Source organism: Salmo salar, chromosome 07 (assembly GCF_965601325.2).
Source record: "Salmo salar chromosome 07, fSalSal1, whole genome shotgun sequence".
Classification (NCBI taxonomy): Eukaryota; Metazoa; Chordata; class Actinopteri; order Salmoniformes; family Salmonidae; genus Salmo; species Salmo salar.
Genome location: NC_138297.1, coordinates 27522516 through 27549042, shown reverse-complemented (window position 1 = coordinate 27549042; position 26527 = coordinate 27522516). Strand labels below are relative to the sequence as shown.

At 44.5% G+C, this 26527-nt stretch overlaps 2 protein-coding genes across 7 annotated transcripts in view; both read right to left on the bottom strand.

The window, feature by feature from the left end:
* The window catches only part of LOC106608893 (alpha-actinin-3), a 38140-nt gene extending 26089 nt beyond the window's left edge, over window positions 1-12051 (bottom strand). The window contains exon 1 of the mRNA XM_014207088.3: window positions 11668-12051. Coding sequence (XP_014062563.1) covers window positions 11668-11802 — 135 coding nt within the window. The 5' untranslated portion in view covers window positions 11803-12051. The remainder of the gene's footprint in view (window positions 1-11667) is intronic.
* A 5323-nt stretch (window positions 12052-17374) lies between these two features.
* On the bottom strand, window positions 17375-26525 carry LOC106608894 (RNA-binding protein 14). 6 transcript variants are annotated; one of them, XM_014207090.3, is made up of 8 exons: window positions 26435-26525; window positions 24779-24929; window positions 24215-24419; window positions 23632-23759; window positions 22324-23297; window positions 20278-20349; window positions 19806-19877; window positions 17375-19521 (listed from the first exon to the last, which is right to left on the bottom strand). In XM_014207090.3, the coding sequence occupies exons 2-8, from the start codon at window positions 24920-24922 to the stop codon at window positions 19194-19196; spliced, it is 1923 nt and encodes a 640-aa protein (XP_014062565.1). In that variant the 5' UTR covers window positions 24923-24929; window positions 26435-26525; the 3' UTR covers window positions 17375-19193. The 6 variants fall into 6 exon arrangements, with proteins under 6 accessions (XP_014062565.1, XP_014062566.1, XP_014062567.1 ...); XM_014207091.3 differs by having other exon boundaries at window positions 23632-23738; XM_014207092.3 differs by lacking the exon at window positions 20278-20349.
* Between the last annotated feature and the right edge of the window lie 2 nt (window positions 26526-26527).

The window sequence follows — 26527 nt, the reverse complement described above, 5'->3', positions numbered from 1 at the left end:
CGCAACGAGCCAGGCGGCCCAAACTGCTGCATATACTCTGACTCTGCTTGCACTGAACGCAAGAGAAGTGACACAATTCCCCTATTTATTATTGCCTGCTATATGAATTTCTTTTAACTAAATATGCAGGTTTAAAAAAAATTTACTTCTGTGTTTTGATTTTAAGAAAGGCATTGATGTTTGGCGAAGTTGAAGTAGGCTGTGATTCGGTGATAAATTAACAGGCACCGCATTGATTATATGCAACGCAGGACAAGCTAGTTAACCTAGGAATATCATCAACCATGTGTAGTTAACTAGTGATTATGTGAAGATAAGTTTAATGCTAGCTAGCAACTTCCCTTGGCTCCTTGCAGCCACAAGGTCCTTTTGATGCTGCACTCGCGTAACAGGTGGTCAGCCTGCCACGCAGTCCCCTCATGGATTGCAATGTAATCGGCATCCAAAAAGGCAGATTACCGATTGTTATGAAAACTTGAAATTGACCCTAATTAAATCGGCCATGCCGATTAATCGGTCGACCTCTAATATGAATGCCCATGATTTTGGAATGAGATGTTCGACGAGCATGTAGTGTATTTTATAGCCTATGATTGACAAGCCCTTAAAACCCCTCATTATCATCATCACCAAATGCTATACTTGGCTTCTTTTCTTTGTCCTCCACATGTAAGTACATAGCCAAAACAAAACACACTGTCCCAATACTTTGAGCTCACTGTATCTCTGCTAGAGCTGACCTTATCTGCTATTGTCCCTTCTCAGTGTACAGGGCTTGAGAGGGATGCCTAAGGTAAAGCCAAACATGTTTAATGTTAAAATCTGCTACACTTTTGGAACGCAGTATTGTCAAGATAACTACTTTTTACCGTGTGTAAAATTGCTTGTTTCATTTGAAAGCTTTTTATAAAAATACAAAAAATGCATGAAATGAAATGTATGCATTCACTACTGTAAGTCGCTCTGGATAAGAGCGTCTGCTAAATGACAAATGTAAATGTAAATGTAAATGTAAGCTATGTGTATGTCATTCACACGAAAGCTATGTGCATGTCATTCACACATAAGCTATGTGCATGTCATTCACACATTCATGGGTTTAACTACTGAGAAAATACTTTGTACTGTAAAAACCGTACGGGTGGATAAGTTTACTTTATTACATTTTTTACAGCTGACAGAAAGAGTCAGTGGTTGCCAGTTGTCAGTGGTTACTTGTAATGTATTTATGTGGAATGTCAACTATTTTTCCTTTGAGTTTCATTAGACAGTGTTAGGTAGTGGAGGGGAGGGGAGGGGAGGCTTGGCCATACAACAGGTGTGACAGCTTTTGGAGTGACACCCCACCACCCTCACCACATCCCTCCATCCCCGTCTTCCCCTCATGAGGGTTTTAAATATCCGCCTAACGGAGACCTAAGGCTTGAACTTGGTTGCCGCTGCCACCGGGACGCTTTGGGACGATGACATAAGAGTAGAACTGAGCCCCCTGCAAGTAAGCATTTTGTTGGGCGATGTATACCTTGCGTATCCCGTACATACAACTATTAAAACTTGAAACCTAGCCCGACCTTCCCACCCCACCTTCAACCTCCAATTCCAGCAATTCCATGAATCCCGAACAACCATTACGTCAGACATAATGGGAAGGCAATAACACACACTGTCAAATGTCTTATTTTCAAGATACTGTAGATCTTCAAAATAGTTTTCGATTTCAAATACATTATTTTACTTTACCTTATTTTAAGAAAGAGTCCCATTGACAGCTCTTTTGCAAGGGAGCCCTGCATCTTAGAATTACACAACAAATGACACAAAAATACACAATAAGAAATATAATAATACAAAAGAATTAAGTACAAAAAGAGACAAACTCATGAAAAACAATCCCATTCCTCAAAAATATGTCTTCAATCAACACTCTGAACTGCCCGAAAGGCACCAATACATCAATTTGTAGGGAACTCTGAAGATTGTTCCATACATGGGGTGCCAAAAAACTAAAAGCTCTTTTTCATAAGTCTGTAGCAACTGATGGAATTTCCAGAGTTAGCCATCCCTGTGATTGGGTATGGTAACTCATACTACTATGGCTACTGTAAGTAAAGATGTCAGGATGTTCAGTGTCCCAAATGGCACCCTATTCCCTACCTAGTGCATTACTTTTGACCCAAAAGTAATGGGCCCCGGGGGTCTGGTCAAAAGTAGTGCGCTATAAAGGGAATGGGGTCCCATTTGGGACGCATCCAGAGACACTGAGGGCCAGCATTCTAAACACCAGGCCTAATATTTCTACATTTAGAGGATCAAGGGCTTTGACTAGCCTCGCGTTGGCAGGCTGAGTGTAGCGGCTAGCGGGCACTCCTCTTCTGCCAACCCAGCTCTGTCCCAGCTGCCAGCCACCCCCTGGGCACAAGGGCAGCCAGCTCCAAGCAACAGGTGGCACACCTGATGACAGCGTGGAGCGAATTGAAGCCCCCCCCCACACTCTCACGTCTAAGAGATGGCCCGTTGCTAATTATTCTGTATTTAACGCTTATTTCAGCAGTTACAGCATCGAGTGAAGCTCCTCTCATTGACCCACATCTGAGAGAATGCCCATCCTTAATTTGCATTCATTTAACCAGAGAGGTTGACTGAGAACATATTCTCATTGACAGCAACAGCCATGCAGGAACTGAATACTGAAGGATACTGAAGAAAACAGAGATAGAGGCCTATTTCTACACACTCAACTTGACTTGTGCATCAGGATGAACAATGCTGCCCTTTTTCTTTAACTCTGTTCTGAAAACAATTTTTAGACAGGAAATCTGAAATAGACCAAATGCCACAGGTTTACAATGAGTTCTCTATAATATGGTGTTTGTGTGTTGCTTATTTATGAGGTTGACCGTTCCAAGCTTTAGTACTTGACTGGTATTAACAATCAAAGTGACAATATGTACGACTATGACCAACACAACACTTGGACCCGCACCTGCAGAGAGTCATACCAACAGTTACACATCTGACATATTAATCATAATGTATTTCCATCTGTTTGCATCAATGGTTTTATTAAAGGGCAAGAGATGAAATAAATTCCATTCCATTGTTCCATTCCATTCTACTAAACATCATCATTCCATCATATATCGTTCCGTTCCATTCCATTCCAGTGTTTATCTGTTCTATTCTCCCTCCTGCAGCTTGACTGAGTGACTCTAAGGTTAAATGTCAAACACACTGGGCCTTCTAGTGGTCACAGGAGCATACGGTATGGGAACGTAGAGCGGAGCATGGTACAACCATCCCATTGCTTCACAGTGTGTGTGTGTGTGTGTGTGTGTGTGTGTGTGTGTGTGTGTGTGTGTGTGTGTGTGTGTGTGTGTGTGTGTGTGTGTGTGTGTGTGTGTGTGTGTGTGTGTGTGTGTGTGTGTGTGTGTGTGTGTGTGTGTGTGTGTGTGTGTGTGTTTTTTTTAATGTGCCCTGGGCACTGTGATTGATGATTGCAGAGGGGATAAATTGGTTAAAGTGGGGAGTAGGATTTACAGCTGACCATCTGTCTTATATGAGTGTGGGGGGGGGAGGGGGTCTAATTTCAGCAGGCGTATCAGTTCTGTTCTGACTTCTGCCTCTTTAAACAGGATTCTGATATCATATTAGATACTCTCACACACACACGCACGCACACGCACACACACACACACACACAGCTGCTATGACAGGCTTCCATCTTCAGTGCCAACGGCGGCATCCGATACAATGGAGAGATACCAGGGATTATCATCCAAAATGAACAAGTAATAAGACCATTGAACGACTTAATTTGTGGATTTTTGCCTCAGATACAGAGTAAACCATGACAAAACTCTTCCATCCCTCCCTCCATCCCTCGCTCCATCCATCCCTCCATCCCTCCCCCCCATCATATCTTCTTTCTCCCTGTGGATTGTGGCGCCTCGGTGTCCCTTTACCGTTACCACACCATGGAATACCTGTGACCTCACGTCTTAGCGCCCCCAACAACACACACACACTTGGAGGAGGCATCACAGAACACACTCACTCCTCAGCCCTTCCTGTGGCCTCCCAGGGCTCCTAGCTCCACTAAGGCAGTTTATAGAAGCCTCCCTACATGGACACAGCTTCTGGAATAGCAACTGCCATCTGATCTCACTACAAGCTCTCTCTCTTTCTCTCTCTCTCTTACCTCGCCTTTTCCCTACACACACAAGGTTCTCTTGGCCAGTTCAGTTCTGTCTTGCATTCACTTGCAGGATGAACTTTGTTTCAAAATGTTTGTAATTATTGTAAGGAAGGAGAAAAGATAGAACAATAAAAACAAATTACTTAGAAAGGCTTGTCGATTCCGGTAGACTTCTTATAAAAATATGCCGAAGTAAATACAGTCAGGTCCAAAACTATTGACATCCTTGATAAAGAGGAGCAAAATGACTGCATAAAATAAATAATACAAATACTAATCTATATCGTACGCTCAAATAAAATAATTTTATACAAATACAATTTCTCAGAGAAAGATTTTGTTTAACAAGTAATAAAAAATATATATAAGAAAAATAGGAGTCAAAATTATTGGTACCCCTGTTTTCAATACCTTTAAATACCTCACCTTGCGAGGATAATGGCACTGAGCCTTTTCTAAAATGTTTTATGAGAATGGAGAACATATTGGGAGGGATCTTAGACCATTCCTCCATACAGAATATTTCAAGATCCTTGATATAGACTGCCCTCTTAAATTCAAACGATAGGTTTTCAATAAGTTTGGGGACTGTGATGCCAATAGCAAAATGTTGATTTTGTGCTCAATTAACAATTTATTTTGGGATTTTGATGTGTGCTTGGGGTCATTGTCTTGCTGGAAGATTCACTTGCGGCCAAGTTTCAGTCTCCTAGCAGAGAGACTGGTTTTTAGATAAAATGTTCTGGTACTGAGTAAAGTTCATGATGCTGTTTATCTTAACGAGGGCCCCAAGACCAGTGGAAGCAAAATAGCCCCATAACATCAAAGATCCACCACCATATTTTATGAGTTTCTTTTCTGCATATGCCTCCTTTTTTCAACACCAAACCCACCACTGGTGTGCGTGGCCTACGAGCTCTATTTTCATGTCATCTGACCATGGCACCATTTCCAATCTAAGTGCCAATGCCGTTTAGCAAACTCCAAGTGTTTACATTTGTTGGATGACAGGAAAAAAGAGCACTTGCCCTGGTCCTGGGGCCCCTTGTTAATAAGGACAATGGCATCATGAACTTTACCCAGCTATGTGGGTGAGACCTATGAGATAGATGAGATATTCATCAAACAAACGTCGGTGAGTTTCACTGGCTAGAACTAATGACAGAATAAACAACAGTTTTTGGAGAGCAGATTGTTAAAAGGGACTTAATAATATCATCCAGACCATGAATATCTGAGAAAACACATTGCATAGGCTAAGCTTGTCACTGTGCTTGTCACCAGAGATTGATGAGAATGTGAGGTGAAACAACCTGGTCTCGGAGCATTACTTATTATTCTGTACGTAAATCCGAGACATTCCATTTAGTATGATATGTTACGTTTCATATGGTATGTATTAACGTGTGGATGTCCATCACCCATTTTGTATGATAGGTTACGAATTACAATTTGTATGATATGTTACGAATGTACAAAACATACAATACATTATGAATTTGCAAAATGTACAATATGTTACGCATTTGCAAAACGTATGCTATGTTACGAATTCTAGCTAGGTGGCTAATGTTAGCTAGCTGGCTAATGTTAGCTAGGCTAGGGGTTAGTTAGGGGTTAGGGTTAAGTTCAGGAGTTAGGTTAATGGATAAGGGTTTGGGGAAGGGTCGCTAAAAGGGTTAAGGTTAGGGGAAGGGTTAACTAACATGCTAAGTAGCAAAAAAGTAGTAAGTAGTTGAAAAGTTGCAAATTAGCTAAAATGCTAAAGTTGTCCCTGATAAGATTCGAACTCGCAACCCACCCATCCACCCCGACCAACCACCCTACTTTCGTTTTTGCTTTAAGTGACCATCTGTCTTATGTAAACATACCAAACATAACATATCATACTAATTTGAGTGTCCCGGACTTATGTTTACTATGTTACGTCTAGTCTATGAGACCAGGCTGGGTGAAAGGGACACATCCTAATCAGTTTCAAAATCCTTTGGATGAGATTTACAAGTAAATTACAGTACTACTGTATTCCATCAAAACCCTTAATCTGATTTGTAGCAAAACTTCCATTGGATGAATTTTTTTAAGTCAAAGTGTGATAGGGATTAAACATTCTAAATAACTATACATACAATATCACATAAATAGAGAGTAGTAAATAGACGTTGAGATGAAAAAAATATATTTTCCCTTAATCTCTGCTAGATCCTGTGTTGGTCCGTTTCCATGGAAATTCATTCTGTCAATTCAGTAACACATTTTGGGAACTAGAGATGAGGGAAATGGAAGAAAAATGAATTGTGAAGTGTTAGTTGTTACTACTGCATTAAAATAAGACACAGAGACATAAGAGGAAAATGGATTTACCATGAGAGCTCAAGAGGCAGTGTTTGTTTCCCACACATACAAGCACACACACACACAAACTCCATCAAAGCCTACTGCCTTGAGCTCCCTGATCAGCTTACAGGCCTTATAAAGAGAGTATCCACCACAACAATCATTGATCGTTGTCTTGCTGGATCAATATCCACTACCCAAATATGAGCTCTCAAGTGTCCATGCCAAGCCCTTGAACACTGACTGAGGTTTTGCATACCAAATGGCACGCTATTCCCTGCATAGTGCACTAGTGCAGCACTACAGGCTCACAGGGCTCTAGTCCAAAGTAGATTGCAATATAGGGAAGGTGCCACTTGCGAAGCAACATGAGAGAGTGAGCCTCTTCCTATGGGGAATAAGTTCACTGCCGAGTGAATCACATCACATACTCCGGGTTTTCAGCTGCTAACTAACTGGCTAGATAGCTGAGTAATTGTCTGGCATATGCTAACCTATATATAACCTATATATATTGCATTCGGAAAGTATTCAGACCCCTTCACTTTGCCCACATTGTGTTATGTTACAGCCTTACTTAAAAATTGATTACATTTAAAAAATAATCCCATCAATCTATACTCAATATCCCATAATGACAAAGCGGAAATAGGTTTTTAGACATTTTAGCAACAAAAAAAACCTAATACCTAATTTACATTAGTATTCAGACCCTTTGCTATGAGACTCGAAATTGAGCTCAGTTGCATCCTGTTTCATGCATGTCAGAGCAAAAACCAAAGCCATGAGGTCCAAGGAATTGTCCTTAGAACTCAGAGACAGGACTGTGTCGAGGCAGAGATCTGGGAAAGGGTACCAAAAAAATTCTGCAGCATTGAAGGTCCCCAAGAACACAGTGGCCTCCATCTTTCTTAAATGGAAGAAGTTCGGAACCACCAAGAATCTTACTAGAGCTGGCCGCCCAACCAAACTGAACAATCGGGGAATAAGGCCCTTGGTCAGGGACGTGACCAAGAACCTGATGGTCACTGACAGAGCTCCAGAGTTCCTCTGCGGAGATGGGAGAACCTTCCAGAAAGACAACCATCTCTGCAGCACTCCACCAATCAGGCCTTTATGGTAGAGTGGCCAGATGGAAGCCACTCCTGAGTAAAAGGCACATGACAGAGTTTGCCAAAAGGCACCTAAAGGACTCTCAGACCATGAAAAACAAGATTATCTAGTCTGATGAAACCAAGATTGAACTCTTTGGCCTGAGTGCTAAGTGTCACGTCTGGAGGAAACCTGGCACCATCCCGACAGTGAAGCATGGTGGTGGCAGCATGATGCTGTTGTGATGTTTTTCTGCGGCAGGGACTGGGAGACTAGTCAGGATCGAGGGAAAGATCAACGGATCAAAGTACAGAGAGATCCTTGATGAAAACCTGCTCCAGAGCACTCAGGACATAAGACTGGGGCTTAGGTTCACCTTCCAACAGGACAAGAACCCTAAGAACACAGTCAAGACAACGCAGGAGTGGCTTCGGGACAAGTCTCTGAATGTTCTTGAGTGGCCCAGCCAGAGCCCGGACTCCCCATCCATACTGACAAAGCTTGAGAGGATCTGCAGAGAAGAATGGGAGAAACACCCCACATACAGGTGTGCCAAGCTTGTAGCGTCATACCCAAGACTGTAATCGTTGCCAAAGGTGCTTCAATAAAGTACTGAGTAAAGGGTCTGAATACTTACGTAAATGTAATATTTCAGTATTTCTTTTTGGCAAAAATGTATAAAAAAAACGTTTTTTCTTTGTCATAATGGGGTATTGTGTGTAGATTGATGAGGGGGAAAAAAAACAATTTAATCAATTTTAGAATAAGGCTGTAACGTAACATAATGTGGAAAAAGTCAAGGGGTCTGAATACTTTCAGAATACACTGTATATAGCAGCAGTCTCACAGGCTGGAAGGTGCAGGTCTACCAGCCACAGGGGAATGGTCATCCCTGATCATATTAAGTTGGCATCTGTTGAGTGTGAATAGTCCACATCCTGTCCTCACTGCAGTGATGGGGCCCTCCTTGGCCAATTTAACACTATGTGGTGTAAATTAAAGTTTATTTTTGTAATGTTAGGGAGTAACTTCTTAATAAAGTGTTCATTAGACTAATATGTTTTTCAACTTAAAGCTGAAGTGTTGCTCTGTAAACTTCATCTATTTTCTGTTTCGCCTTAGGGCTTTAGTGTAGATGCCAAATATCATTATAATATCCTTTTTTGGTACACACAGAGCTAACCGAAATACACAATCCCTTTATAGGCTTACTGCAGTTGACATTATCTTTAGTTCCATGAAAGCCGACCTGACTAAATCATTTTCCATGTTAGTAGATAAATAAAACTACTGTATCGTATCACAGGAAATAGCTTCATAGCTCTCTATTTGCAGAAAAGGATTGTTATGACTGAGCTATAGCCAGAGACAGGACGGGTGGTGTGAATAAGAATCATTCATACCTTCCTCTCATTCATCATCCTTTCATTCTGAACTCCTTAGGCGGTCCATGTTCAGATATAGTTTGTAACACCACTGTAAGATGTTAACTACCGTAACTGTAACGGAGGTGGCTCGGTAAACCATGCTCGAGTAATGAGAAACCTTGCCTTGAGACTAGAAGACCTGCGTTAGCTCCCCGAGACTGTGTTAGCCTGCATTAGCTCAGCAGGCTAACACAGTCTTGCAGTCTAAACCTTGATTGGCCATACTACTTCACCTCTTAGGACCAAGTGAAATATACAAATTCAACCCTCTCAAAGTGAAAGGAGTGCCGTGTAATATTTCTAATGCTGTATCATATTCAACAGAGTCACAGTGTGTTGACAAACACTTTATTACTGCGCCTGCCTGCAGTCGGGTGTTTTTCCACAGAAATTTGGAACATGGGGTTAGAACAGGTGGTGAGGTCCTCTCAGATTCATTTCACCTCAAAATGATGCCGCTTTCTATATTGATGATATGACATCAGCTTCTTAAGCTTCTTTCGTATGTGTGTGTGTGTGCTGTTCTTTACGTGCTAAAGTGACCCAATCACCCAGGCCAGTCATAGAGTTGAACTCACACAGCCTTTCTGGGGTGTGTGGATCAAATATTTGTGTATTCCTCTCATAAAAATGACCTATCATCTTACCTAAACAACAACAAAACAGAAAGTGACATTGCACCACCTCAACAACTTCTTGGGACACAGAGAAGGTGTGAGAGAGACTGTTGGTGAGGGAACTGGCCAGGAGGCTTACTATATTGTTGGGAAAAATGGGGGGGGTGTAGGAGAGAGAGAGAGAGAGAGAGAGAGAGAGAGAGAGGGGAGAGAGAGAGAGAGAGAGAGAGAGAGAGAGAGAGAGAGAGAGAGAGAGAACAAGAGGGAGAAGCAGGGAGAAAGAGAGGAGGGAGGGGAGGAACAGAAAGAGTTCAGGCGTATTTTTAGGACAGGTTTATTTGTAGGCCTGAAACTAACCCTGTCGGTGTACTTCTATACGAGTCGTCTCTCCCCTTCTCCGCCTCTCTGTTCTCTCACTCATCCTCTCTGGCCGCTGCCTGACTGGCCATCTGTTGACGTCTCTCACCCTTAAGGCCATGTGAGCTCCAGTACAGTCACTGTGCGAAGGAAACTTTTGCATCAAAGAGACAGGGGAGTTCCATAGAAAAAGAACAGATTCCATTTTCTATGTGTTTCCTAATTAATGTTTGTATGTATGTTATGTACAGTATCCACCTTCTCCCAAGATGCCAATCAACCCAAGTAGGCTAGTTATGTATAAATATAAATAGGCCAAAGATATTTTCAGACAGAGAGTCAGACCTGTATGCAAGGACTACAATCCCCCAACTTCAGACCACTCTTTTAAAGGTGTACATGAACATTCTACAAAATCTTGTCAGAAGCAGAAAATGTCTTCTGATAAATCAATGGTAATAGAATATACATATCAGAAATGAATGCCTATGACAGCTGAGGTGACGAACGTGTATTTATTAGCGGTTTAGTCATTATGCTCAATGAATTCACTATTGAGGTATGGTTGTCCCATTCCAAGTTTAGGCCAGGCCATAGAGCACAGGCAGGCGAGGCATACATCATAACTGTCACATCAGCCCATTGACTTTTAGGTTTGACAGCTCTGGCTCATTAAATGCACCTGTCATCCATGTCCGCGAGCACAACGAGGCCGGCTGATCGCCAAGACAACGGGCGGGCCCAAGTCCCCTCGCGACTCTCTAGGCCTATTTGACATTTTATTCATTTAGCAGACGCTCTCATCCAGGCTACATGACACTTCCAGACACTAAAATGTTGCCACCTCAAGCACAGAAAAATAAGCGGCACTCCCAAAATAAAAAAACGAACTCAGAGAGACAACTTGGAGTAGTTTTGAGCGAGAGTTTTAAAAGCACTCAACTTTTAATATATCAACATATTTCTCTACAGGTATTTAGGCCTACTTTTATTGTGTGGGCCTAACTTTTGACTGGTAGGTCTAAGCATAGTTTAGAGCAGCGTTTCCCTATCTTGGTCCTGGGGACCCTAAGGGCTGCATCATCATCATCAAGCTTTGATTATTAAAAATATCAGCTGTGTAGTGCTAGGGCAAAAAACAAAACGCGCAACCCTTGGGGTCTCCATGACCGAGTTTGGGAAACGCTGGTTTAGAGATTCTGCAAATGGTTTGAGTTGGGCCTGCCTATTGCGCATGGTGACTTCTTGAAAGTCCCTATTTGTTCTATCGCTTAGTTTAAATGTGTGAGGGGTATATATATTTATTTTGAGACTGTCTTCGTGTGCCTGTTGGGGGTAAGTGAAAGATAACCCTGAGAACGTTACGCGTCTGAAATATCTAACCGCTCTGCTCATAGCTTCCAGAACTGAAAAGGAGCAGGTGCGTGCGCCAACTCCTTATCTCCCCCTGTTTCACTTGACAACTTTAATACGTTTTACAGGGATTTTTGTAACTGTCAACCATTTGATTCTGGGCACTCATAAAACATACACAACGGGATGTCTGGACTCAAGCCAGACGCACAAATGCCCGTGGTGCACAACGAGCCGCTCTAGCCAACATTTAACCGTTGACTTACTCACAGCCCGGCACCGAACGTACCTTTCTCTGCTGTTTCTCCCAGGCGGGGTCCAGCAGTAGGTCCCTGTCCCACTCATCCTCCGGAGACATATACTGATGCTCCTCGCTCATCATATACGAGGTGTTATATTGCGCTTGGGTTTCGACAGCCATCATAATGCCGTCTAGGGTTTCTAGTACCCCCTCTGATTATATAGAACAGAAACTAGGTTTTTGCGCACTCTAAGCCTTGTAGATACCAGATGAAACCCTCCTTGGGCTTGAGGTTTCACTGTCTGTCAGGTGTGCTGGTCAGCAGAAACAAGAGACGCGGCGACAGAGTACAGACTGCGGCAGAGGTGCAGCTCCCACTACCAGAAACTCTGCTTGGTCGGTGCTACTTTCCTGGTCAAAAGTAGCACACGTGACCGCACCCCAATAAGTATGAGAACCCGGGCGGGCGGGTGTCAGGGTCTGACCCTAAAAAGGTGCGATGGGTGGGGTTGTGGTTGGAGAGTTGACCTATCCCGGGGCAGGGAGGCTTGAGAGAGGAGGATGGAGAAGTCAATCACACCCCTTACTGAAGAAGATTGTAAACTACAGCTTGTGGACCGCACCTGTTGCCTCTGGTGCGCCTCTATTCTCAGGCTGTAGTCTGTATACCGCTATACCCCTCACACTGGCTACAATGATAAACAATACAGACCTCGGATAACTTGAATGTCCTTACAACGACATCTTATTCCAAGATGCATGTGTCATTAAGGATTATACTGACACAGCACATTTTAGGATAATTGTCGGGAAGATGACAGTACGAATCCTGGAAACTCACAGGGATAGGCTTTCTCCCATCCTTTCTCAAACCTCTCCTCTTGGAACCCCAGCTTTTCCATGCATTTGAACTATTCCAGATCTAGCACACCTGATTTAAAGTGTCAACTAATCATCAAGCCCTAGACCATTTGAGTCAAGTGTGTTAGTTCAGGGCTACAACTAAATTATGAAACATCTCTGGGGTTCCCTGAGGTGAGGTTTGAAAAAGGCTAGCCTAGCCTCTAGTATTGTGAAGGTCACATATCCAGATGGCACATTGACATGACAAGGCCTATATAAAGTGCTGTGACTCGGAGGTAGAAATCAAAGAACAGCTGACGGCAGTTGACTTCTCAATATTTGGCTGATACACCAGTGACAGCTCAGCTGTAAAATGTCAGTAGGCTAAACAGCATAATACTGTCAAACAAAGTGATCTAGGCCTACAGTATTACATCAAAAATATCACAAAAAAATAACATAAAAAGGTGTATAGCACTGCTTTATTACCATATTTTTGCTATAAGCTTTTAAAATTAGCCTATTTATGTTTAAAGAGAAAATGAAAAAGTTTATTTTAAAATTGTTCATTTATTTGGTACAACCATGCAGACGGTACAGTGCCTCAAGACATAAGCAATGCAAGGAGTATACATAATTCTATGAAATTTGGTTATTCATTGTCATTAAACATTTAAGGCTACATTTTCATGGTGCGAAGTAGTTTAAAGCTGTGCAAAAACACAGTAAAACTCAATCTGGCATTGTGATGAAATTAGACTTCTCAAGCATTGTGTGTTATAAAAAGGACACTATTCATGCATTGCTCCTTGTACTAAACTCTAGTTAAATAAATCGCTTTTATAATGCACATTGTTGAAGAAATGTATAACACTGCTGGATTATGAGTTTTACAATATTTTCTTGCATCTTTGAACAATTTTGCACCATTAAAATGTCCCCCGTCATCTCCTTCAAGCATGCTGATTCTTTGCACTTGTTTTTTCCTGTAAATGCACTTGAAGTACCAAATTACTCAACATTGATATTTGCAAAAACATCACCTTAACAATCCAGTTTGGCATACAAAAATGTCTCCTCCAATAACAAGAGAAACTAGATCACTCAGACTATAAGAACATAGCTATTAGATAACAATTGAGGTAACAGTTTACATTAGGTTGCCTTTATATCGTAGTAGGACTATAAATAGTATCTTCTTTAACCAGATGAAATCGCACACCATTACACTGTAACTACACTTGACTTGCCCCAGATTCTTAATTAAGTCAACTTAGTTACAGCGTAGTTACAAGTTCTTGCATGTGAGAATATAATATTTGATGTGACTAGGTATTATTTGGGCAGCAATGTTAAGTGTGACTGACAGTGGACTGGCGACTACCATGGGGGCAAAACTGTGGCCCAATTCCAATTCTCCCCGCTCTCCTTGAAGTGTGCACTCGTTCACTCCTTGAAGATGTAAAATATAGAGATTGGTATTAGATATACGGTATACTCTTGTCTAGAACAATCCAATGCTTCCCCCCCCCCCCCCTTCCTTGAAGGGGAGTGGACAAGCGCACATTTCAGGAAAGAGGGGCGAAATTCGGAATTGAGATTCTATTGGTAAGGCAGCATTTCTGGCTTCCCTGTCCTGTGTTGTGCAGCGCGAGGTAGAGCAGGACAGGAGCAGTGATTAAACGCTGCAGCCATATGGTTGCCAGTCAGTGTGAGCTAATAGGGAGCAGGCCAGGGGGAATTCAGCAATACAAGGCTGACTGCATTTGCTCAAGCACTAGAGTCAGACTCCACACGTCCATGTCTGAGAGGAAAAGGGGACTATGTGGGGGGGAAATCCCCACATCCTGATTAGTTATTTTAGTTAGTCCATTTTGTGCAGAAGCAATACTGTAGTTTGAATGCTCAGAGAAGCGAGTACTGGTGAACCTTTTAACATTTTAGTCAATCCTATTCAGAGCGACTTACAGGAGCAATTAGAGTTAAGTGCCTTGCTCAAGGGCATAGACACATTTTTCACCTAGTCAGCTTGGGGGTTTTGAACCACAGACCTTCCGGTTACTGGCGAAACTCTCTTAACCCACCCCCTCTTTCCACGAGCCACCATTTTGAAAACATCTAGATTACTTTTCTCCTCTAAGATCAGGACAGAATGGGTTTAAGGGAACAGGCAGGGATCAGAGCTGGAGATCCCTACATTACCAACGCAGCTTCCTCCCATCCATCCATCCTTCATCCTTTTCAGTGGTAAAGCAGACAGAGACAGGAAGACCACGCCCTCTCCCTGTCAAGTCTCTGCCCGCCGCCAGCAACGCACCTCTCAGCTGCTCAGTGAACATGTCGGACAAGTGTGTGTGTGTTCAGCCATCCTAACAGAGGGAGATTCTTAACAGATACACACACACATATATACAGAACAACAAACAAGTACAGCCGGTTGAAGTGAAGAGAAATAGTCCCCGTACCAAAGAAATCCTATAGGAGTCCTGAGATTGCAGTGAATCTGCAGGTAGTTAACCCTTACTGGGCTCGTCTGTCTTATAGGACATTTTGGATAGGGCCATAGGGAGCTGTGTTAAAAAAAAAAACATGAATGTTATTCTTCAGAGGGAGGTAAATTTATTGGCTTTATTAGTCTTGAATTGATTGATTAAACTGGAAGGAGCTGGTGGTGTTGGTAGTGAACAGTGATTAACCCCCATAGTCATGGCAAACCCAGCATCACAGTTCTTGCAAAGCAAAAACTCTCCCTACAAAGTCTGTTTTATGAATACCAAAGATGGTGGATAAATAAGAGTTTACTCTGGCCGTTAACCATTTTACAATAATGGTCAAGGGTTCCTGTTTGAGTGTGATTTTTCATCTCTCGCGTGAGCATGCTTTTCCCGCGCGAGCTCAGTTCCTCCATATAGGTTGCATTCCCTTGCATGCATCAACCAATGTTTACGTGCCACGTCATCGACTGACTGCTATAACATAATTCAAGTATCAGCTAATCACATTACCTATCCAGGCGTTGTAGGATAAGGTATGCATCAGCAATGCCTGGGCAGAGGAAGGCGGCCAATGTCTGGCATGTGAGAAAGGGAACATCTGGCTTTAGTCTATTTATTGTCCCCATCTCGCTTGCCCCGACCAACCAGAAAAAAAATGAGCCAGTGAGATTTCTCGGCCTGGGTCACCCCCTCCGCAGGGGCAATCAGTAGACCAGAGTGGGCCTGCCCCGATCAGAAAATAAAAATAGGGAGTGGGGTGTCTCGCTTTCTCTACCGTCGCGGGTAATACTCTTACCAGCCAAGCGACCCCACTAGGCCACCATACACTGTGTCCATTGTCATTCACTAGGTCTCTATAGCTACAGCCATAGCCAGGGGTGGGTGTGGCCAGTTGGGGGCAGCTGATCCGCAGCCAGAGCCACAGAACACAGCCTAGATCCAAGATGGCAGCGGTGGAGGCGGCAAGCATTGTGTACGGCGGACAGGCACAGAGGGGGATGGGTTGGGAGGAGGGGTGGCGAATACGGCGGTGTAGGAGTCACTAGCGGGAGCAGGAGATCCATATGTGCCAAGCCTCAACACATCAAAGACATCACACACTGGCTCACTCTATTAAACATGTAGTCACACACAAAAAGTAAAGCACAAGCACACAATCTCTCGCTCTAACACACACACACATCAGCACGACAGAGAGAGACTGACGGAACAGTCCACTGTAGGTGCTGCATGGCGAGAGACGGGAAAATTCACTGGAAGTCTGGTAGGAGACATCGCAGCAGCAGTGACCCCCCCCACCCCCAAGAGAAGCCCTCCAGCTTTGGCAATGTCAACGCAGGTGAGTGGGGAGCTACGGAGGGGTGGTGGTGATGGCGGTGGGAGTTTGGTCAAAGCACAGTCAGAGGGGGACGGGAACGGTGCTTTGTTTCATTACCTTGGTGGAGTAGATTGAGTTCCCACTTCCCCTTTGCCTGCGCGACGTTTATTGTCTTCCCCCTCTCACCTCACACGCTTGGCTGTGTCTGGACGGCCGGGGACCTATTTCAGTTGACATAGTCAGTCAGTATGTACAGGGCTTTGGATATAGAGCACAGTGATGCATGCACGTCTAAAACAGTAGTCACTGGAGACAGACACGTTGTTGGGTGTTGTGGTTGGGTAGGAGGAAGCCCTACAGATCAAAATGCCACAGATGGAGCCATTCTATCGGCGTGCCTCTCCCCAGCTCTCAGATGCTGTGTGTGTCCGCCATTGGTAAACAAGGAATCATCTGCAAACGAGTAATGCGCGCCACTCGGCTCAACATTGAATCTGCAATTAAAATGTTATGAAATCGACACCAGCTTGGCACAAAGTGGAAATCAAAAAGATCAGAGGTCATGGAAATGGTTTTCAGACATGAGAGCATGGTAACATTAGAAGCCTTGTTGGGATACCAGTGAGGGGTTATGTCCCAATTATCTCTTTCTTCCTGATGTGTACAGTCGTTCACTACTTCTCACACATCTATATCGCATTGGATTAGTAGAGGCATGGGCTAGAGGGTGTTACCATTATATTTATTATACCAGTCATTTCCTCTCAAATTAGTGAAGGGAAATAAAAAATGAGTGAAGTGCACAAGTGAGAAGAAAATAGATATTATTGGGACACACCCTGAGCCTGTCTGTGCTGTAGTCCTACAGAGTTCGAGTGAGGCTGGAAAGAGAGGCCGACCCCAGACTAGACTTACCCCATCCACCGAGGCAGACTAGGGGGGAGCCCACACTGACGCTACTCCTCATTTTCTCTGCCACCCTGGTGCCCAGTCACATGGGTCTGGTCATTACAACAAGGAGAAACAGGAAGGAGTGAAAAATACAAAAAAAACAAGGAGAAGTACATCTGAAACGCTCAGGTTCTCCCCCCCACCGCAGTAGTCAGAAACATTCTTTATTTTAAAAATGGTGGGCATGTATAGTGTACATATTAAAAAGCATGCCGGTTTAATTGTTTATTTGAAAAAGGCAAAATAAAAAATATGGTCAGACACAAGGCAAGCAATAAGAATAAAAATACTTTTTTTGTGACCATCGAGATTTCACAGGAGATGCAACCGTGTGTGTGTGTATATATGAGAGACGGAGAGAGAATATGCAATATAAAAAGCTATATCACTACAACCACAAGGAGAAAGGACAGCGGGGGAACGGGGGTAGTGCGTCGTCTTACAACGGGGTGCAAGGACACGTCGGGGGCGGGCGACTGAAAGATACTGCTCCATCTGTCGTCATACCGTCGGTGCGAACGTCACCGCACCGCTAAAAAAAAAAAGATCACGTCACATTATCTTAAACCCTTTACCCTCCACCTCAGATTTTTTTTAAAAAAGAAGAAGACTGCCATTAGAAAAAAAGCACTTCAAAAAAAGGAGCTATTCCCTCCACTAAATGCACTTCACGCAACGCTTAGGCACAACGTTAAGCTCATCGAAACTCATGGTTCTCTAGCTAAAAAGTCTAAAAAGTCGACTTGCTTATAAATCCATCAAACAGCTCATACATACATGATCTGAGGGGTTAGAATGTACTCGTTGACCCCACAACCACTTACAGAAAAACTAAAACATACTTCAAAAGGCCTCAAAATACACTGATGCAGCAAGACACTAAAATGGGGCATTCTCCAAACTCCTGACCAGGGTTGGGGTCCATTCCATTTCAGGAAATAAACTGACTTGAATTCAAATGGAATGGATCCCAACCCTGCAACTGACACCAATTGATATAACTGGATGGATAGAAGGCAGACAATTCATATTCTAACCAGCTAATCTCAATCCTATCTCATTGTCAGAGTTAGGTATAGATAGCCTGGTGAAACCTGACAATGTTGAATCCTCCATTGTTTCAGTGGCGAGCACAGCATTGAATCTGGTTTAACCAGGCTAAGACCTAGATAGAGTAAAAGAGGGCAGAAATGCAGCAGTGTCTTTCAGTGTTCTGGTTGCAGCGGGGTGGGGTGGGGGGGGGGGGTGAGGCTGGGTAGGTAGAGTAGTTCTTAAATAATAGTGTGGCTGTGGTCTGCGCCCTCGAGTCCCCCAGGACTGCGCTAGTGAGGGAACCGGACAGTGTGAATTACATTGAAACAGAAAGCCAACATCTCTCTCTCTCTCACACCACAGTCCCGACGCATGCAACACACAGACCCCTCCAACCCTGGACCTTCACAACAAACCACAGTGCAGTTTCAATACATTCATATAGTTCAAATAAAAGCTAGAAATATTTCTGTTGAACTAGTGGAGAGATTAGCTAATTCATTGAATCCTCGAGAACCAATCATATTTTGGCCTTTACACTGTAAATCACTCTTGAAGGCAATGAAAATGTATGACGGTTCTCAGTCTATTTCTTACACTTTAAAAAGCAATAGAAATCCCTAACAAAAAAAGCCAACGGTATGTGGCGGATAAGAGCAACTTTCCCCCCTCTTTCACTGCACTGTGTGTGTGGTATCAGGACCACAGTTGGGGTTTAGATGCTTGGGTGTTTATCCATTGACTACAGTAAAAACTAATACCAAACCAACTCCACACACAAAACACTAATTCTCACACAGATACACATCCAGAGACACACACAGATATATATACCCCCACACACAGATACACACAGCCGCTGAGAGAAAGGGAGGGTACGAGGGTGGTATACGGGTTGTGTGCGGTGGGGTGCGGGGGGGCAGAGGAGGTATGGACTATCGGAAGGGGGGCTCAGGCGTGTGAAGGGAGAGTTCGGGGGCTCGGCGGAGGACGGCCTCCTTGCGGTTCGGTGGCGGCGGCAGCGGCGACTCATACACTCTGGGCACTGCCACCATAGCGGAGGCGGGCACCACTGGCCTGAGGGCGGCGTCCAGCGCCGTGACGTGACCGGGCTGGCCGTGGTGGTGGGCGTGGCCCGCAATGGCGTGGGCAGGGATGGCGTGGTGGCTGGGAGGCGGGTAGGCGTACTGGAGCTGTTGTAGTTGCTGGTACTGTTGGAGTTGCTGGTACTGTTGGTACTGCTGGTAATACTCTGCATAGTACCTGGGGGAGAAGAGAGAGAAAGGTGGAGAGAGGGAGGAGGACGGGGAATGGAGTGGGGGGGGTAGAGGGGAGAAAGGGACAGAGAGGGAAGGAGAAAAAGGAGTAAAGAGGGAGAGAAGTAAGGAGCGGGAGAGGGACAAAGAGGAAAGGAGAGGGGGGGAGGGAGACAGACAAGAGGGTTTTGGATTATCTACTAGGAATCGTATATTCGTCTTTTACACACAAGGTTTCAAGTGGGGGTACAGAGTCTTTTCGGGGGGCGGTAGGTAGGGTAGGTAGCGTACTGTAACTGCTGGAGCTGCTGGTACTGTTGGTGCTGTTGTTGGTAGTACTCAGCATACTGTTGGTACTGCTCTCTAAGATACACACGAAGGGAGGGAGGGGGGACAGATTTTAGATCATGTACCAGTAGGGAACAGGTTTTCAGAGAATGTGCAAGGGGTTGGTTAAATTAAAACAAGCCTCTGATGGCAATGAAGGATAACGTATTGAGCAATTTGGCTAAGTGCATGTCCACTACCACTCCTGAAGTCTGAACATCAGAGGGGTCATGTAGTGGAAAAGGAGAGTGTGCAGTACACTGGGAAATGTCAGAGAGGATTCAATAAGGAGAGAGATGAGTTAAGTGCTCCTAAAACCATTGGGGCGAACCCTAACTTCCACTGAAGTCAAATTTCACTGAGCCACGCATTGATGTAAATGTGAGACTAAGTGAAAATTTGACATAAAAATGGAAATTAGGATGCGCCTAATTACTGTAACTGCTGGAGCTGCTGGTACTGTTGGTGCTGTTGTTGGTAGTACTCAGCGTACTGTTGACACTGGTCTCTAAGATACACACGGAGGGAGGGAGGGAGACAGAGAGCGTTTCAGATCATCTACTAGCAGGGAATAGTAGTATTTTCACACAAAAAGAACAGGCTTTCAGAAAATGCACAAGGGGTAAAGCGAGTCTTTGATTGCAATGAAGGCTAATGTATTGAGCAATTCTGGTACAGTACGTACAGGACCAGTCAAAAGTTTGGACACATACTCATTTCAGGGTTTTTCTTTATTTTTGACTAATTTCTACATTGTAGACATCAAAACTATGAAATAACACACATGGAATCATGTAGTAACCAAAGAAGTGTTAAACAAATAAAATATATTTTATATTTGAGATTCTTCAAAGTAGCCACCCTTTGCCTTGATGACAGCTTGGACACTCTTGGTATTCTCCCAACCAGCTTCATGAGGATGTCACCTGGAATGCATTCTAACCAACAGGTGTGCCTTTCTTTCCTTCTTAATGTGTTTGAGCCAATCAGTTGTTGTGACATGGTAGGGGTGGTATACAGAAGATAGCCATATTATGCCAAGAACAGCTCAAATAAGCAAAGAGAAAAGACAGTCCATCACTACTTTAAGACATGATGGTCAGTCAATACAGAAAATGTCAAGAACTTTTAAAGTTTCTTCAAGCGCAGTCGCAAAAAACATCAAGCGCTTTGATGAAACTGACTCTCATGACGACCGCCACAGGAAAGGAAGACCCAGAGTTTCCTCTGCAGAGGATAAGTTCATTAGAGTTACCAGCCTCAGAAATTGCAGCCCATATAAAATGCTTCAGAGTTCAAGTAACAGACATCTCAACATCAACTGTTCAGAGGAGACTGTGTGAATCAGGCCTTTCATGGTCGAATTGTTGCAAAGAAACCACTACTAAAAGGACACCAACAAGAAGAAGAGACTTGCTTGGGCCAAGAAACACGAGCAATGGACAATAGACCGGTGGAAATCTGTCCTTTGGTCTAATGAGTCCAAATTTGAGATTTTTGGTTCCAACCGCCGTATATCTTTGTGAGACGCAGAGTAGGTAAACGGATGATTTCAGCATGTGTGCTTCCACCGTGAAGCATGGAGGAGGAGGTGGGATGGTGCTGTCTGTGATTTATTTAGAATTCAAGGCACACTTAACCAGCATGGCTACCACAGCATTCTGCAGCGATACGCCATCCCATCTGGTTTGAGCTTCGTAGGACTATCATTTGTTTTTCAACAGGACAATGACCTAAAACACACCTCCAGGCTGTGTAAGGGCTATTTGACCAAGAAGGAGAGTGATGGAGTGCTGCATCAGATGACCTGGCCTCCACAATCACCCGACCTCAACTCAATTGAGATGGTTTAGACCGCAGAGTGAAGGAAAAGCAGCCAACAAGTGCTCAGGATATGTGGGAACTCCTTCAAGACTGTTGGAAAAGCATTCCCTATGAAGCTGGTTGAGAGAATGCCAAGAGTGTACAAAGCTGCCATCAAGGCAAATGGTGGCTACTTTGAATAATCGCAAATATAAAATATATTTTGATTTGTTTCACACTTTTTTGGTTACTACCTGATTCCATATGTGTTATTTCATAGTTGAGGTCTTCACTGTTATTCTACAATGTTGAAAATACTAAAGAAAAACCCTTGAATGACGAAGTGTGTCCAAACATTTGCCTAGTTCTGCATGTCCACTACCACTCCTGAAGCCTGAAAACAGACGAAGGTTTGTAGTGAGAGGGTAATGTAGTGAGAAAGTAGTGTTTATGGTGTAGGGTGCAATGCATTGGGGAGGATCAGAGAGGATTAAACATTCCTACAACCATTGGGGAGAATACAAAATCTCTACTGAAGTCAAATTTCACTCAGTCCTGCACTGATGTCAAAGGAAAACTACAATTTGAGTGGAAATCTGGATACGCCCCATAGAGCGTAAAGTCAACTAAATTGTGAATGAGGGTCAAAGAGGATTTGATAAGGAGAAAGTGCTAGTACCTAGTCATGGTGTCCTCCGCAGCTTCCGCTTCCTCCTCTGCAGCTCGCCCAGCGGGGGTGGGGAGCAGTGGCCGGCGTTGCTTGGGCGCTCTCTGGTACATGAAGGGCTTCATGACAGGGTCGGGCAGCAGGGACCCCGCCGAGCGCCTCAGGGGACTCCGGTCCCTTTCCCCGGACTTTGCCGCTTGGGCCGCCGCCGCATTCTGCTGCTCGGCCAGAACCTGCTGTCCCTGGGCGAAGTAGTGCTGCACCCTCGCTGCCTCAAAAATGGCTACCGACGGGTCCGCCGACACGCTCATGGCGGCGCCCATGGCTCCCATCCCCATGTGACCGTAGGCATGCTGGGCGCCCCCATAGAGCGCCGGTGCCAAGGCGTAGGCCTGGTTGATGGCAGCAGCTGCCGTAGGCATCTCAACGCCAGGGGCTGCCAGGTAGACGGCCCCTGGGTGGTGGTGGTGGTTGGCCATGGCATGCGCGTAGACGGGTGTGGAGTAGGCAGCGGCGGGGCTGGCAGCGATCTGACTGAGCTGACTGTAGAGGGCGGCGTGGCTGGGGTTCATGGACCTGGCGTACACCTGCGTGGCACCCGCCTGCGTCAATGCTGCCGCCTGATTTGCTGCCTGGACTCCGTAGAGCTGATTGGCCACGTTGGCGCCGTAGACCTGCGTCGCCAGGGCACCGTACACTGCCTGGTTGACGGGGTTGCCGTCCGTCCTCGTGCCGGTGGTGTGGCCCGTCAGCGCCGCGTACGTGGGGTCAAAGGTCGAGGTGTTGTAAACTGAGTTGTGGACACTCTGCTGGACCTGGAGGGGGAGGCCGGCTGCGGCGGCGGCGGCAGCAGCTAACACAGCTGCCTGGCTTTGGTACTGTTCCAGAGAGGGCTTCCCTACAGGGCACTCCCCAGCGTAGTGGCCCTGCTTCCCACAGCTCACACAAGGGATCTTCCCGGTGGGGGTTTGCTTAGAGGGCTGTACCTGTAAGGATAAATAGACAAGACACAATCATGTTAGCTTCAGGGACATCTTTACTAAAGAGACAACCAGACATACAACACAGAGCATTATGGGTACCGTAGTACATAATTCTACAACCTTCAGGAACGTCTTTACTGAGATAAAACCAGATATACAACGCAGAGCATTATGGGTACTGTAGTACACATAGAAATACAATCACTAGAACGGAAATAACCCTTCAGACCACAGCAATTTGGCCGCACCCTCACGGGTCCACTCAAAATGGCCACCGGTCCACCCATCAATCCCTTTCCCCATTCTATTTCTATGTCAGGGCGTCGTGCTACAGCACCTTGGAGAGCTCCACGGAGAGCGGGCGTCCCTTGAAGGAGGTGCCGTGGAGAGCCTCGATGGCCTGTAGAGCCTCCTCCTTATTCTCCATGTGCACAAAGGCGTATCCTGCAGAAGAGGAGAGCCTGGCTGTCATTGAGCGCAGGGACACCAGTTAGAACCACACCGGGCATGCCACACACACCTTAGCGCTCTATACACACACATTTCTTATTGCTCTATACAATTATACACAGACCTTACCTGACTAATTCACATTGCATAATGAAGAAGCCCTAAACAGCTAAGAACACCTTGGATCTTAACTAGCCATCAATGGTACGCAGTGCTTGAAGTGCACTGAAATAGGTGCCGGTACTCTTTATGTTTAGTTGCTAGTACACATATTACAGCCAATATTCTATAAGTGATACAGTACTTCCTTCAGCAGTAGAACTTTTGAGGTGCAAGTTCTTCGTACCGGACAGCACCATCCGGCCCACTTCAGGCACTGGTGGACCATAATGTACTGCATTTTAGTCATTTTAGTCATACTGCACAATCTCCCTTCTGAGTACTCCTCCATGAGAAGTGACGAGACTCACCTTTGACCTTGTCGCACTCCAGTACTTTGCCGAATGTCTGGAAGAGCTCCTGGAGATCCTCAGTGGTGCACATGCCCGACAGGTTGCCCACAAACACCTTGGTGGAGTGGAGCGGTCTGCCCCGGGACTCCTCCACCACCAGGTTCCTCCCCCGGAACTCCCTGCCGTTCAGCTCACTGATGGCCCGCTCTGCAGCCCCCTCGCCCTGGGGAGTACATTACATTAGATTACATTTCAAAATGTTAACTAAATAATGGGATCCTTTTAGATCTTTAGATTTGAATGTTACATTAGAAAACCATATGAGAAACATCCAATAAGGAAATTAATGTTGTACCATATGGACTCAGTGTAGCCTACGTACACACCAAGTAACAACCAACACACAGTTCTGGAGTTACCTCCCCATCATGGATTTAAAAGCATAGGATTGTTTGGTGTAAACTTTGCCTAGATGGAGTTAAGACCATTGTTAGCCATAAAGAACACTGTACGCAACCAAATATACACTTAAGGAGAATTGGGACATGCCTTAGTCCTCCCTATGGGATATCTATAACCTACCTGTAGGTGTACGAAGGCGAACTGTCGGAGAACGCTGCAGCTGACCACCTGGCCATACGACTCAAAGATGGCCGACAGCTCCTCCTGGGTGGTGTCCAGAGCCAGGTTGCCCACGAAGAGCTTCACCGTGTTGCTCTTGTCCATTGTGGCGCTGGGGACACACCGATGCAGGCAGGCGCGTGCACACACACACACACACAAGGGAGGGAGAGAGTAGACAAGTGAACATACTGAAGACAACTTTCCGGAACTTCAACTTGTTGCACTTGTCCACGGCGGTCGCTGGAGAAACCAAATTACAACCATTCAGAGGGAGAAAGCAAGAGATGAGTAAACGAATGAAACCACAGGAGAAGAGGGGAAGGAAATGTGTCAAGAAGAGATTTGACAGTTGACCACCATGCACAATAACTACAAAGGTATGAATGTCAGATTGAAGACACCATATCGAGTTATAATATGTTATTCTATGGATGACACCATAGAACCGTGGTTATGTTGCCTATTCTAGTCGCAAGCAACAAGTTGACCTCATTTCCTACAGGTCAAGAAGCACTAAGCTACCCTATAGGTTTGTCGACAGCTTAGCCTGGGCCTGTTGCTATGCTAGCTGTAGATCAAATCAAATTGTATTGGTCACATACACATATTTAGAGGATGTTATTGCGGGTGTAGCGAAATGCTTGTGTTCCTAGCTCCAACACTGCAGTAGTATCTAACAATTCACACAAATCTAAAAGTAAAATAATGGAATTAAGAAATATTAGGAAGAGCCATGTCGGAGTGGCATTGACTAAAATACAGTAGAAACATTAAAATAGTAAAGTAGTACATAAACATTAAAGTGACTAGTGTTCCATTATTAAAGTGATCGAAGAGCAACAACAAAAAATAAGGAACTTGACACCACCAGAGTGACGTTTCTGTTCTCTGTACATACCAAGCACAACATGTATATAATACTGAACATGCTAACGTTGTACATAGTAGCCTATCCGCTGAGATCACCTATATTTACAGTAACGTTAGTTTAAAAAGTTCAGATGAGGGATCACCGCGTATGGAAACGATTTTGTTTTTCTGATGACGCAGCAAGAGAAAGTAAAAAATGTTTTGTTAGAAACATTAGGAATCTCCCGATCGATCACGATGTTACAGACATTTTACAAAAATGTGGTGCGGGTTTACATGATTTCGAAAGTCGCAGTTAAGACTGAGCAACCCGTTTTATTTAAAACTAGTAGCCCGATGGTGATATTTCATGTTTTGCTTGGTGTGACCGAAACTGAACAAACCTCGCGGCGAAAATGTGATCAAACAATTTCGATGCCATTTATCATCAACCCAATCTACACAATTACACAAACAATACGCAAATTGTATCGAGTGAATGGTGTTGGATTGGAGACATTACAAAACGCTCTTATTGTAACATTGAAACGTTACAATAAGAGCATTTTTTCCGCACTGGAATGGACATTCCGCGAGAGCGAAAAATGTATTAAATGGTACGACAACCCGCTTTCCCTCTTTTGTGTCGTTGATGGTTCCGCTCTCCGCTGATAACACCTCATATTTGTACGCATCGTCGTTTGGTGTATTTTTCATCGTTTGTAAAGAAATAAAATGAAAGAGATGGACAGACATCTTACTTACCTAAGCAGTGTCGTGTTTCAAAATGGTAGCGCCTGCTTCCGTTTTTTTAGAATGACGCGCATTTCCACCAATGGGGAAGCTCGGGGCTGGCAC

Bases quoted from the DNA above. Each gene is read 5' to 3' on its own strand.
- LOC106608894 (XM_014207090.3), bottom strand. From the start codon at position 24,922: ATGGACAAGAGCAACACGGTGAAGCTCTTCGTGGGCAACCTGGCTCTG. The intron at 23,298-23,631 runs GTGCTGTAGCAC...TTATCCTTACAG, and splicing joins TCTCCGTGGAGCTCTCCAAG to GTACAGCCCTCTAAGCAAAC. The intron at 20,350-22,323 runs GTACTAGCACTT...TGTGTATCTTAG, and splicing joins GCGGAGGACACCATGACTAG to AGACCAGTGTCAACAGTACG.